We start from the raw sequence: 15,432 nt of genomic DNA, 5'->3' as shown, positions 1-15,432 counted from the left end.
CATGACTCCTAACAACTAAGTAACTCCACATGAGGATTTGTCAAAAAGATTTAAAAATGCAACTTGCTACCTGCCTTTCAATTTAATTCAGTTCAACGTAAAACATTTATTAAGTACCTTCTATGTTCAATGCCCTGAATAAGTCTATGGGATAGGCATTCAAGCTCTTAGACTAATGCCTAAATGTTAACATACTGACTACCACAGCACAAATTTATATATATTCTTAGCTCAGTTAATCTTCATTTCTGACCCTGAATGCAGTTCGACTATTTTTCTCTGGGAGAAGAATAAATAGAAAGGAAGCAAGGAAGTTATAAAAGAGCATTGGAGTGAACTTTCAACCAAAACATTAAAGCAATAGAAAGCTCTTCATAAAGTAGTCCTGTATTTACAGACTCCTTATACCTTATCTATACCTCCATGAACCAACTGTTCTGACTAGTCTTCTCTATTAAAATGGGAGCTCCTTGAGGGCAGGAACCATTTTGTCTTCCTTTGTAGAGTCAAAGAGCATTGTTGCCATTTTAGCATAATGAAAGGTATATTGTAAGTATGTAGTGAAATATTTAATTTGCAGAGAAGATGTTGATCAATTTTAATAAAGGGAATTCCTTCTTAGGAGCTCCCTATTCCTAAGAAATCATAGGTACAGCAAAATAATATTAATATTAACTCAAAAAGAACTCAAGCATATAGAAATGAAAACAAGCCAGTTTCACTGTTATGTGGCTGCATAATTAACAAATGAAGTTTTTAGCAAAAGGGAAGAAATGGGTTATTTTTACTGCTAAGAATGATGTAAATTCATATTAAAATCATCACTGAAAACTAAAGGATTACACACCCTCAGGTCTTTAAAGAGTACATCACGTGTATAATGATAAAACATGGAGGACAATCACTCCAACTTTTACAAACCAAACTAAGATATCTAGTAAGAAAAGTCAGCAGTTCTAAGACAAATGGAAAATGGGAAAAGGAATATATCTTTAGTATCTTATTGTCTATTTTATCTATTTTACTCTATTTAAAGAGCTAGGAATTCAGATTTGGGAGGTTCAGGAATCAGAAATCTAAATTGTTACTGATCTAACATTCTACGATCTAAGATTTATACCATATCACCTTTCTATATCTCTAACTTTATCTGAGGGGGCAGACAAATATGTCATATTTATATGAAAAAATAAATTTTCATCCCAAAACAACTTAGAAGGCTAGCAAGAAAGATCTATTGCACCATGATAGAAGGGGAGAGAGCAGAGCAGCATGCAAGACAGCCTTACTGTAACAACAGAACTTGGGGGCAGCTGAATGAATAGCAAAAGGTTTCTGGAGCTCTCAGTCACAGATGGTAAGGAGGGTTGGGGAGGTGGAGTTTGAAAACTGATCAGAAGGTGCATTGCCCATAGGCAGATCCTGGTAACAGACCAAGGGCATGGCCTCAGGGTGAGGAGAAGCACTATTGCACACTAGAGCTTGTGGCCACAGAGGAGGAGGGGACCCTGGTCACAGTTCTAAGAGGAAAAAATGCTTGTGGTTATTCACAGACCAGAGCAAAGGCCAGGAGAATATTAAACTTGCCTTTTGTTAAATTCATGGTTGGACTGAATATTTAATTGGTGGTCACCAGGGATTTAGTTTCTAAATCCCCAAATGAATTACTCAAGTAAATGGAACTTAGTAGTAGTTTATTTTACAATGGAGGGAAGATATTAAGGAAGAAAGAAAAGGAGGGAGAGTGAGGGGGAGAGGGAAGAGGAGAGGGAGGGGGAGAGAGAGGGAGAGGGAGAGAGAGAGGGGGTGAGAAAGTGAGAAAAGAGGGGGGGAAGGGAGAGGGAGAGGGAGAGGCTTTCTCTGAACCAATTAGAAGGCACCAGTCAGGGGAAAGAAACCTCAAAATGATGGACCTTTCTCTGAGGTTCACACTTCCAGAAAGGGCAAGGAACTAAATAAGCCTTTACACTCACCACAGTGACCATATAAAAGGAAAGAAGTCTGAGGTCTCCTGCATGAACTCCTCCAGGGGTCCAGTTCCACAGCCAAGTGTCTTCACTCCAAGTCTGAGTGTCTGTCTTCCAGTCTCTCCTCAGGTGTCTGACTTCACTCCCAGAAAGGCAAGGTCTGTCTTCACTCCAACTTCAAGTGACTGTCTTCCAGTCCAACTCCAAGGGACTGCTGAATCCTCCAGTCCAATTATGAGTGACTGCTAAACGATTCCAGTCCAAGCCCTCGTGACTGAAGATCATCAATGTGTGTCTCTGTTTCCACTATTTAAAGACCTTTTTCTCTTGTGTCACCTCCCCTAATTTTTATGTCTACCAATCACAGCAGACACTCCTCTCCAGGACTGCCCACTCTTTCACACATGGGTCATAGACCCCCCACTCAAGGTATGAAATGGATGTTCATACCTTTTTGTGGTTAGTTCACATCATTTTGTGGTTAAAATAGTTGTATCTACTTTAAGTACTGGATTTATACTTTGGGGATTAAAATCTAAAAGTAGACAGGGGAATACAATTTAATCTTCACAATTAAGGAAGAGCTAAGTACCTTCATTGTTATAATCAGGAGAGAGCCAAATTCAATCTTCACACTTTCTTTATATCATACCATCTTGGAAGAAAGCAGATGGATCCCAGAACCAGCTCTGAAGGCAGCTACACAAAAATACCTGAAGATTGGAACAGTGCTCCCTTAACCACAGTTACACAGTTCAAATTTAGCAGTTTGTTAGGTTATAAGAAAAGAAAGAAGGGTGGAAAATGAACAAACAACAACAAAAGAAACTCAACACGAAGAGTTATTTTGGTGATAAGGAAGACCAAAGATAAGAAGAAAACAAAGTCAACACTGCTATATCCAAAGCCTCCAAGAAAAATATAAATTACTCTCAAGCTCAAAAATAATTAATGGGGGATCTCAAAAAGGATTTTAAAAATCAAATTAAGAGGGGCAGAAGAAAATTGGGAAAAGAAATGAGAATGATACCAGAAAAACCATGAGAAATGAGTCAAGTTGTTTTTTTCCAATGATATATTTCACATTTTCTTCTATTTTTCATTCTTTTGAAAACTTACTTGGAAAATAAATCCAAGAGAATAATCTAAGAATTATTGCACTTTATGAAAATCATGATCAAAAGTGGAGCTTAGACATTATATTTCAAGAAATTATCAAGGAAAACTCCCTTCATGTTCTAAAACCAGAGGGCAAAATAGAAACACAAAGAATCCACAGATTCTTGAACAAGATCCCAAAAGGATAACTCCCAGGAATATAATAGCCAAATTTTAGATCTCCCAGGTCAAGGAGAAAATATTATAAGTAACCAAAAAGAAACAATTATAATGGCAAGGAGTCACAGTTAAAGTTATCTTTAACACAAGATTTAGCAGCTACTGTGCTAAATGATAACAAGGCAAAGAAGCTAGGACTTCAACAAAGAATTACAAACCTAGCAAAAATAAGCATAATCCTTGAAGGGGAAAGTGGATATTAAATGCAATAAAAGACTTTCAAACATTCTTGATGAAAAGACCAGAGCTGAATAGAAAAATTTACTCTCAATTCAAGTATAAAAAAGTAATCAGGAAAGAGAAATCAAGACATTCAGAACTATTTATATCCCTACAAAGGAAGATGATTCTTGTAATTTATGAGAACTTTATCATTATTAGGGCAATTAGAAGGTGTATACATAGACAGAGGGCAAGACTGTGATTTGTTTATGATAGGATGATATAAAAATTAAGGTAAAAGAAAAAGGTAACACATTGGGAGGAGGGAGAAAGAAAAAAATAGAATAGGGTAAGTTATTGCCCATAAAAGAGTCATGAAAGGGTTTTTGCAATGAAGGGGAGATAGGAAAGGGAGCATGTGAATCTCATTCTCATCTGACTTGGCTCAATGAGGGAAGAACATACATAATCAATAGAAATCTCCTTTACCCTGCAGTAAAGGAGGGGAAGGAGATAAGAGGACAGAGTGGAGCTAATAGGGGAAAAAAAGGGAAAATTGTGGGAGGTAGTGATCCAAAACTAAACAGGAGAGAACAGGATGGAAAGTAATACGTGGTAATAGTCATAATAGTGAATTGTTTTTACAAATATTTTTAATAAAGGCCTCATGTCTCCAAAATAGAGAGAAATGAGTCAAATATATAAGAATACCAGTCATTCCCCAGTTGACAAATAGTCAAAGGATGTGAACAAGCAGTTCTCAAAGTAATAAACGCTTTCTATAATCATGTAAAAAATTCACTAAATCACTATTAAAGAAATGCAAATTAAAACAACTGAGGTACCACTCCACATCTATCAGATTGACTATTATGACAGAAAAGGAAAATGACAAAAATGGAGAAGATATGGGAAAACTGAGACCCTAATCCACTGTTGGGGGAGTTGCGAACTGATTCAATCATTCTGGAGAATTCTTTAAAAATATTTAAAGCTCTTCTTGTGGGGGCAAAGAAATAGAAAATGAGAGGATATCCATCAATTAGGGAATGGTTGAGTATATGTATATGATTGTAATAGAATATTATTGTGCTATAAGAAATGATGAGTTGGAGGAGCTCAGAAAAACCTGGAAAGACTTACATGAAATGAAGCAGAGTGAAATAAGCAGAACCAGAAGAACATTGTGCACCATGACAGGAGTACTGAACAATGAACAACTATGAATAACAACTATTTTCAATAATAAAATAATCCAAAACAATACCAAAGAACTCATGAAAAATATGTCATCTGCTTCTAAAGAAAGAAATGATAGTCTGAATCCAGACCAAAGGAAACTTGTTTCACTTTTTTTCTTAATTTTTTTTTGGTTAGAGTCTTCTTCCACAAAAGGATTAATAAGAAAAAACATTTTACATAACTTCACATGTAAAAACAATATGAAACTGCTTATCAACTCAGAGGAAGAAGTGGTGGGGAGGGAGGGAGAGAATTAATCTCAAAGTTCTTTGAAAGAGCTTTGAATCTATATTCAATCATTTATTAAAATATAACTATTATTTCTTTTGAAAAATATTTTTGTCTAAAAGTGACATTGAAAAGCATTTTACTTTCTTATGGTTTTATTGCCTTAAGGTAAAGTACTTTACAAGGATATTACATCCCTAATTCCAAAATGAAACCTGGCTGGAATATTAAATTTAAGATATTGTATTGAGAAAATAGAAATTTACCTAACATACAATGGTTGGGTTTTTTTTTCCTTTAAGGGTGGGGAAGGGGAAACATAATCAATAAAGAGACAGTAACCAAATCCCATGTAATTTTTTTCAGAAAGCTCAACAGATTTGTCATGAGGTTTGCCTTTAATCAATGAGTTTCTTGCAGTAGACCTTATGAAAATTAGAAAACCAAATGAGTGCTTTGATTGCTGCTCCTGTTATGGCTGTCATTATTAAGCATCTTCTTGTTTCATAAATTGAACTAAATGCATCAGGGAGACATGATACAATTTGGCTGGGAGTAGAGCCAAATGTTTTCCCATACATCCAGGGACCAGTGATTTTCTGAATAGCACTTGAGTTATTTTTCCCCTAAATAATTCCAAGTAAAGTCATCATATAATTCACTAAAACAATTATCTCCCAGTACTTTCAGCCCATCTAAAATCTGCCCCTCTGCTTACCTTGTCTTTATTTTCAGAACCAGAAGCCTCTGGTTTGGTACGAATCAAAAATGGAGTGGACAATCTCAGCAGGACCCTTTCGAAGGTGGCATTGATCTTTGGGGAAACTATATCAAAGCAGTCCTCAAACTTCAGAGTCTTGTGAGCATCACATCGGAGCTGTTTCCTAAGCCCTTCCCCCAGCTGCAAAACCAGCATGCTGGCATCGAACATCAGGTGGAAGGGGAAAGCTCTACAGAATGTGTTGATGCTGATTCGGAGGTCAGCAGGAGTTTGGGATGTTCCAGGTGGAAGGTTTTTCGTGATGTTTGTATTTTCACATTCCTTAATGACAAACGTGAGGCAGCTGCAGTTCCCTGGGTTTGACCCATCCAAGCACAGTTTCTCATTGGTCACTTGTTCCACCTCCAAATCCAGCCTATAGATCTTCTTTCCTGCAGCCTTTATCATTCCAGGCATTGCAAATCCCACAGTGTGGTGAGGATGAAAGTAATGGAGCATGAGAGTACCTTCAGGAAGCTCTTTGCATAGGAAAGATGGAGATTCCAGAGTAGCCTGTCGTCCAAATGATGTTCTAATATGTTCCAGCAAAGCATCGAAGCCATTGAAGAAATCCTGCAAGGTGCCGCCTACTGCCCGAAGGACTCTCTCATTCTCATCAAAGCAGATATTGAAGAATTCCTCCCCAAACCTTTCTTGCATTTCCTCAAACTTCAAACCTAAAAGCAAATGGAGAGCAGATGTTAACATAACTGACAAAAAAGTTACTATGGCCATTTGCTTTGCCTGCATTTTTGAGTTCCATGCTTCTATTTTAATGGCTTTCCTAAAGGAGTTAATAATGTCCTAGATTTGCATAGACTCCTGGAATTTGGAGGATTTCTTAAAACCCTGAACCCCAGAAATATAAGCAAGTTCAGATCATTGTTACCCTCTCTAGGAAATGTATTACACTAGGATTTTTGTTACTGACAAATAAGATTCCAGGGTCACATATATTCAAGGAAGGTCACAGAAATAGAATATAAAACTCACCTCAGAGTCAATATGGTATAGCAAGCAAGGCACTGAACTTTAAATCAGGAAGATCTGCATTCAAATGCTGACTGAAATACTTATTAGTTATTAGACTCTTATTTGACTCTGGGAAAGCCACTGAGTTTCTTTTTTTCCTCATTTTCTTCATTGAACTCAATGGCCTCTAAGTTATAAACCTATTATTCTTAAGGTTCTAAATGGATGATTCTTTAATCCATTAAGTCTTACCCTCTCATTTTGCAACTGAGAAACAGAAATGAAGTAATTTACTGTGTTGAGTAGATGGATGATCTGGTAATAAAACATTCAGGGCTTCTTCATTCTACTGAATAGATTAAAATATAAGGTCTTCCAGTAAATAGAGTACAAGCTTCCTAAAAACAGGAACTATTCCCTGTTTTTCTTTTTTTCCTAGCAGACTGTTGGGCATATAGAAGTTGCTCATGTATGCTGGTTGAATTCATTTTCGTTTTTTAATTGTATTTATTATAAAGTATTTATTGCTGATATTTTTTATATCCCCTTAATTTCTTCCAGCATTCCTCCTTTCCCTATCCCAGAGAACTCTCATATAACAGGTAATATTTTAAAGACAAAATAAAAAGCAATTAAGAGGGAAAAAATCAGTATAACTGACCAATATGTAAAAAAAAAAAAAGTCTGAAACTATGTTCAATGAACCATACTTGTGGACAACCTCCCATTTCTCCAAAGAGCTAGGATTAGAGTGTCTTCTCATAACTCTTCTTTCACACTTTTTTGTAATTTTAAATATTCATTCTTGGGGTTTTTTTGTAATTGTTCTTTCTGTTTATATTGTTGTAGTCATTGTGTCTCTTTCTTGGCTTTGTTTACTTTCCTCTATATCAGTTAATATATATTTTTCCATGTTTCCCTGTATTCATAACATTCATAATTTCTTATAGCCCAGTAATATTCCATTATGTATTGAAATAGAGAAGGTAAACTGATGAAACTGTTTCTGGTCGAACTAACTGGAAAAACTCTGGCTTACTAAAGAACTGCTAGAGGGGAACCTGGAACTGTTTGGTTATAATGGAGGTAGGAATGAGAAATGCTGAGGGATGCTAGTACAGGGATGCTGCCACATAGATGCTGATACACAGAGGATACTGCTACACAAGGGAACTGCTCTGGGGAATGCTTTGGGGTTTGCCTAATGATCCCTACTGATGGATGATGGATCAATGTATCTTTCCTAACCTCCTCCTCCCTTTCACTCCTTCCTTCCTCCAACCCTCTCCTTTCTGCCTCCCTCATGTCCCAGTTCTTCTTGAAGCCTTTGGCTTCTTCCCTCCCCCCTTGAGTAAACTATAAAGATATTCTTTTCTTTTCCTTTTATCAAGTCAAGGGGTTTATTGGGATAACAGAATAGGAAACTGAGGCAAGAGGAATGAAGATGTCCCTAATCGAAAATGAAGGAGAATTTGAGGGTTTGAGTAAGTAGTCCAGTCACAAACTGTGACTCTAAGACAGTTAGAGATGGACAGTTAGAGAAAGGAGAAGCTGTTTAAAATATCCTTTCTTCTTCAAAGTCACCAAGGATCTCTCAGCCTATTTTCAGAAGCCCCCCAAAGGGTCCTTCTCTCTGAGACAGAAAAGCTAACAAGAACAGTTCAGCTTCTTGCCCCTACAGTTAGGCTTGCCTCCTTTCTCAGCTTCAACCCCAGAGAGAAGCCAAAGCCCCAAAGTTTCTCCCCTGGTCAGCTCAACTGCCTCTCCTCCTGGGAACATTCCATTTGGAACCTTCTTCTTGACTGACAGACAGGTCCCCAGCTTTGACTCTTGCATCTTGGCTTGTCCTGAAAAACCTCTCTCTCTTCATGTCTCTGTCACAGTACCAATGTTTATTCATTGCCCAATCAATAGGCTTCTCCCTTGTTTCCAATTCTTTGCTACAACGAAAAAGTGGTCCTATAATTATTTTTGTATACATAAATGCTTTCTATAAATTTAATTAAATTTTTACACTAAATTCATCCCTCATTCCAATAGAACATTGTATCTCTTATTTCTTTGTAATTGCCTAAGAGGTTAATAAATTACCAATGTAGACAGTGAAAAGAGTATTTACTCTGGACCCAGAAAACCTAAGTTCAAGACCTGCCTCTAATATCCACTCTTTGTGAACATAGGTAAATCATACCATCTCCTTGAGCCTCAGTTTCTTCAACATTAAAATGAAGGAGTTAGATGAGATGGCTTCTCAGAGGAGCATTTCCAACTCTAATTCTATTCTACTTCCGTCAATTTTAAGCCCAAGTGTTGACTTCAGCTTATAGGTCTAGTTGGCAACAAATCTTGTTTCAGCCATTTGATCTAATGTTAACCTTTGTCCTCCTTACTTGATTCCCCTTGCAGTCTTTTTCTTTCCTGAAGGATTATCATTATTGTTGTCAAAACAAGCAAGAAATGTACATTTCAATTTTATCCACTTCAAATCTTACTTTTCAATCTAAACATTCAGTGTTTCTTAAAAACTTTAGTAAAAGATTAGCCACAGAAGAGAAATGGGTGAGTCCCTAAGAAGTTTTGCTCACAAGTCCATCATCAATAAAAGTCTTAGGGAAAGATGCGTGGATTCACTGTTCCCATGAGAAAATCCAAAAAAGCTCACAGGAAAAAGGAAGATCAGAGTGAAAGTAGTGATGAGGCAGATGAGAATGAGAAAAGGAATCAGGCAGAAGTAGAATTAGGAGACAGGGAGAGAGAAGTTCCCGAAAGTGATGCTGAAGATGAAGAAAAAAGCTGAGAAACATCAGTCAAGTATAGACAACAGGCAAGAAAGTTCCAGATATACCAGCCCAGAGGAAAATCTTGAAGGAAAGCTGCAAAAGCAGATAGAGAACAGAGACTTTGAAACTTAAAAGACAATAAAGACAGCACAGACAGGGAAAATTTGTACATATGAAGAAGACAGATGACGAACAAGACAATTGTAAGAAACAGTGCGCCATAAACAGCAAAACACATTCAAATGCTAGGACATGCAACATGCACATACATGGAAGATAGAAGAGATTTCCAACAGTCAAAATGAAAAGTAGATTTCCAAAGAATATCAGTAAGTATTACATCCAATACTACATAAAATAAAATACACGGTTCACAAAAAAAATGTATATATATTTGGCTGACCTCATGTAAATAAGTCTATGGTAGAAAAGAAATTACAGGATAACTACATAGTTAGGAGTAGATTTATAAAGTATTAATTGAATAGAAGGATCTATAGATTTCTATTTGATTAATATCAGGATATAGATAGGAAAAATAATGATAGTAATCTATACTTTGTAGATATGTGTACATAGATCTGTATATATTGATACATATTTGTAACATAAAATTCTTATAATTATGTAAATATTTCTTGTAAGTATGTATCATGTATGTAGAAAGACCATATACAAAATAGTATAAGGAAAGTTAATGTAACAATTTAACTATAGGATTAAGGCTTAATATAGAAATTAAGGTACAGATTTTTGAATTTGTTCAGATAAGACTTTTAAACTGCATTAGCAAAAAGTGTTTTTTTTTTCTTAAATGGTTTGTTGTAAAAGCTTCAGCTAAAGTTGTGTTTAGTGGAAAATTTTAAGATTTAAATCTTGTTCTAGTATATTAGTATATATGTATATAGTATATATGTTCTAGTATATTAGTAGTTATAGATAGGAAGCTTTGTGTATTAGTTTAGTGTTATAGGAATAGTTGACAATTGCTTTAAAAATAGTTGTTCTAGTGTACTAATATTTATGAATATGTAATTTTTAATGCTGATAGGAAATATTAATGTTTGCTACATTTTTTAGGAATGTGCAAAAGTTCTGTTGTGTTGAAATTGATTTGTAATTGATGTGTAGGGTTTTGTAAACCCTACACTTACCTTATTTTCTTTCCTGGGGAATGTCGCAAGATTAGGAATAGTTAAGATCAGATATAACATATCATCATGTAGCGGGGTTTATTGTTTTGTGGGACTAGACATTAGAATAGGATTTAAAGGTAAGTATTAAGGATCACAAAATTGAACACAGGGAATTCAAGTTCGTGAAAGGGGACAACCTGTTATGGGAAATTTGGGGAATGAAATAATGTGACAAAGTGAACATGAAGAGTTGAATGGAATGCAGAGAACCAGAAGATGCAGGGGGAGCTCTCAGAATCCTGGATTGGAATTCTGTGGAATTTAACTGCCATCAAGGAGTTGGGTGAGGACTCTGGAGAAGGAAGCATCTCCAGGACCCAGCTCAGACCTCCTGTGGACCTTTCTACTTGTTCCTATGGTTAACCCAGTTAATTCCTGAAGATCATTTTAGTCCTTTATACTGCTACTATTCTGAAGAAATCTCAAGCAAGGTTGACCCAAACTTCTCAATTTGCCTTGGGCCCTTTGGCCTCACCAGGGTAGACAAGGTCACACCTGACCTTTGACTCCATTACTATCTGTTCTTACTCTAGAGACTATTTCCTTTGTGGGTTTACAATAGATTAAATCAGACTAGGAGGGGAGACATTGAGACAGCCAAGAAGGTAGTGTAGCCTCTCTGCTGAGAACTGAAGAGACTTTGTGAAAAGTCAGATGGTGGGATTAAGACAGCTTTTATTAGTGTTTAGGGAAAATCTTCAGCCTACATCACTTCCCTTACCATCAATAACAATTTAAATAAACCTGTTACCTGCAAAGTGGAATCAGCATGATTGTCCACTGGCCTGAGTCAGGGAGAGAAGCCATTTTCACTCTCTGATTCTGAGAAGATCTTCTTGCCAGACTAGATTGAGTAAAATCCCACTAAACCATTTATATCACCTTTACAATATATGGTATTTATTTCACAGTGAAAATGTAGACTAATTCTCTTATGTTCCTTAGGAAAACCCTAATTCAGAAACTCAAAATTATGGAGAAAAAGAGTAAGAGGTGGGTGACCAGAAAGAGTATAAAATCAAGTGTGAGAAAAAAATTGAAAATGTCATTGAAAGGAGTTACATGGGATCAAAGTATTTTTTTATGTTGGCTTGAGTGCTTTTATCTCCAAGGCAATATGGGAAAGCCAAAATTTGTTATCACAAACTTGTTCATATCTTGGCCATTTTATGTAAACAATATTGAAATTTCTTTGTCAATAATTTAATTGACTTCTGGGCTTATTATCAGTTCAACTGTCTTATAAAGAAGGAGAGAGAGAAAGCAGGTGTTGACCATTGCAATGCTGAGGTCATCAGTTAGTAGGAATCTGAATTAATGAAGTTAACTGAGTTCAATTGCAGATCAATATGTCATTGTTAGCACTATATTCCACAAATCAAATAAATTAATTTTCCCTAAATGGTAGTTTACTTTTGAGCACTGTGGAAGAGGCATGCATGCAAAGAACAGAAACTGGAGATGGATCATCTGTCAATCAAAGGAAGATTCCATTTGGAATGTGACTGGGAAACAGTTGGAGGCAATAGTCAACTGCTTGACTGGATTTAAGAGTCTTTGGGCTTTCTGGCTGACTGAAGGAAGAAGCTGGTTTTATCTCTGGGGCTTGGGATAATCAAGTTGGAGGTGGCTTGGCTGATTTGAAGGAAGGAAAAGAAGGACAATAGTCCCTATATCTCTCTCTCTGACTGGCTCTGTTTCATGCTAGTGACTGAATTGCCATTTCTCTCAATATCCTCCAACATAAGACTCACTGTAGATAATAGTGAAAACCCTATCCCTCTTACCTTATCCTCTATCTTTCCTGTTTTCCCTAATAAATCCTTATTTGAGATAAAGAAGAGAAAGATTATTTTCTCTGAAACATCATAGATCACCCTGAGTGACTTAGAAGGAGGCTGAAGAAGAAGGGAAAGGGGAAAGTGAAGGGAAGAAGAGGGGAGGTAGGGAGGTTTAAAGGGAGGAGGATAAGGCAAAGAAAAATAGCTACCTGATTCATTAGTTATCTAGTATCCATCAAATATACCCTCCAAATTATCATCTATTACAGCACTTGCTATATGAATTTCTTCAAGATTAAAATCATGCTCTTGAAAAAATATTGTTGCTATTGTTGTTCAGATGTTTCAATCATGCCCAATTCTCAGTGACCCCATTTGAAGTTTTCTTGGTAAAAATACTGAAGTGGTTTGCTATTTCCTTCTCCAGCTCATTTTACAGATGAGGAAACTGATAGGTTAAATGACTTGCCCAGGATCACATAGCTTGTAAAGGTCTGAGGCCAGATTTGAACTCTATCCACTTTGCCACATAGCTGCCCCTGAAAAAAATATTAAGTTCCCCCCACACACTATCCCCAACCACAATAGTTCCAGTTGAATCTTTAAATACCATGATGTTCAGAAAGACATTTCAGGACTTATTGGCCTCTGAAGTTATATAGAGTGTATTTTCAAAGGACTTCTTGTTTTTTGATATAAAAGAAAATGGAGAACTATTTCTAATCTGTATTTTGCAAAGTACTGAAAGTCTCACCAGAGTAACTAAATAAAACTTACTAATATAATGATAATGAAGAGTACTTATGGTAGAAGCACAAAACATAAGCGAATATAATCAAGTAAATAAAATAACCACCTGTAAGAGGTTATGGAATAAAAGCTGATAAAACCTAAATTCCCTTAATAGGAAATTTCTATTATACTAATAAGCCACATCTGGGATCAACAATATAATGGAAATTAAGACTAAAAAGATGACTCTGAGGTTCTTCAAGATGATGAAATATCTTCCAAATCACTAGAGGAAAAACTAAATGGTGTTTATTATTGAAATCTAACTTGCACTTAGCTGTCAAATTTATCTTCCAGAAGTTTGATCTGTCATCCCTCTAGTCAATCAATTCCAGGGGCTCTCCATTGCCTCTAGGATCAAATATAAAATTCTCTGTTTGGTGTCCAAAGTTCTTTATAATTTACTCCACCTATATACTTGTCCAGTTTTCTTACCTCTTAAGTGTCCCACGTGTTTTGCAATCCAGTAACACTAGTCTCCTTGCTGTTCTACACATGAGACACTCTATCTCCTGATTCTAGGCATTTTCCCTGCTATCCCTATATCTAGAATGCTCTTCTGTCCCACTGCAACCCCTTACTTCCCTGGATTCCTTCAAATCACTGCTAAAATACCATCTTCTTCAGGAAGCAATGTTCTCAATCTTCCTTTATTCTAATGTCTTGTTTTTCTCCACTTTAGACTGTGTGTGTGTATATATATATATATATATATATATATATATATACATATTACATAGGAGCATTATTTTTTCCCCATTAGATGTTAGCTCTTTGAGAGCAAGGACTGTCATTTGTCTTTCTCTGTAGCCACACTGCTTAGCACATTCCCTGGCACATCATAGGCACTTAAATATTTATTGACTTACTGAATGACTGAGGTTCCTCATATATAAAATAAGATGGTTTAACTAAATGGCCTCTAGGGCCCCTTCTATCTCAAAAAATACAATCCTATGACCCTACCCTCATTTAGAATGGTAAAGGCAGTATATTATAGTAGAAAGAATACTAAATGTGAATTCGAAGGTCTTTAATTCTATCCAGATTCTGTTGCTACTTACTTCCTTTGACAAATCCCTTAACCTTTGTGGGTTTTGGTTTTCTCAACTATAAAATGAGGATTGGATTAGATGATGTTTAAGCTGCCTTGCAGTTTTAAACCTACTCTTCTTAGAGTTATATTTTTAAATTGTATAAAATTTAACCATTTGGGGAAATGATTATGAATCTTAGCTATAAAAGATATAGCATTGCTCCATGCGGTTGCAGAGAACCATGTGTAAGGGCTAAAATAATACCTTTTCTAAAATAATCAGTAAGAACATCTCCTGTCCTTGGAAATGGGACATCATGAGAAACTCAATGTAATTCCCTTTAAAAGAAAATTCTTCACAATAAAATGCTTTCACAACTGCCATTAACCAAGGTCCTTTTGTGGCATTTCTAAAGCATTTCAAAAGGAATAAAATAAGGCAAGATATATAGGAAACTAGACTTGGAATTCTGTGAACCTGGGTTCAAACCCTGCCTCAGACATTGGATTAGCTGTGTCACTCTAGGAAAGTAAATCACTCTATCTCAATTTTCCCATCTGTCAAATGAAGGGGTTGTCTACAATTGCCTCTAAGGTCCCTTCTAGTTCTAAAACACAAGAGCCCATTATGACCCTTTCATAGACAAAGTGTCTTACATGGTGATTCTCAGGCATTAACATTTCCTGAATACCTATTACTATAAAGATAAATAAATAGGTGTTCCTCCTCTCAGCCTGCTGACATTTTTGTTAACAAATAGATATTCATTGAGGCAGGCCCTCAATAAAGACTTGTTGAATTGCTGTTGAAGACTTGTTGAATTGCATGTTGCCCATGCTGAATGAATTTGATGTCTGAGAGCATTTGATCAATAATGATCACATTCAACAATCATCATTGGAAACGTTTTTTTATTATTTTAAAAGGAAATGAACATGCTTTTGAAGAAAAATATTCTTCCTGGCAAGAAAAATGTCTCTATTAACCAAATAGTTCTTTGAACTGTCATAATAGACAAGTTAACCTTTTATATAATGCTCTATAATTTTTGTTATTGTTTTTCAGTAGTTTTAGTCATATCTGACTTTTAAGGACCCCTTCTGGGGTTTTCTTGGCAAAGATACTGTAGTAGTCTGACATTTCCTTTTCTAGTTTATTTTACAGATGAAGAAAGTGA

General features: G+C 36.0%; 1 protein-coding gene across 2 annotated transcripts in view; it reads right to left on the bottom strand.

Annotated features, from left to right (window-relative positions):
- GUCY1A2 (guanylate cyclase 1 soluble subunit alpha 2) overlaps window positions 1–15,432 on the bottom strand; it is a 424,115-nt gene that overhangs the window by 316,166 nt on the left and 92,517 nt on the right. For both annotated transcript variants that reach the window (XM_056794443.1, XM_056794444.1), the window contains exon 4: window positions 5,656–6,374. In XM_056794443.1, the coding sequence (XP_056650421.1) occupies window positions 5,656–6,374 (719 nt within the window). The remainder of the gene's footprint in view (window positions 1–5,655; window positions 6,375–15,432) is intronic.

This window comes from Monodelphis domestica, chromosome 4 (genome assembly GCF_027887165.1).
Source record: "Monodelphis domestica isolate mMonDom1 chromosome 4, mMonDom1.pri, whole genome shotgun sequence".
NCBI classification, from domain to species: Eukaryota; Metazoa; Chordata; class Mammalia; order Didelphimorphia; family Didelphidae; genus Monodelphis; species Monodelphis domestica.
The sequence above is the reverse complement of the archived record's forward strand: the minus strand, read 5'-3'. Positions and strand labels throughout refer to the sequence as shown.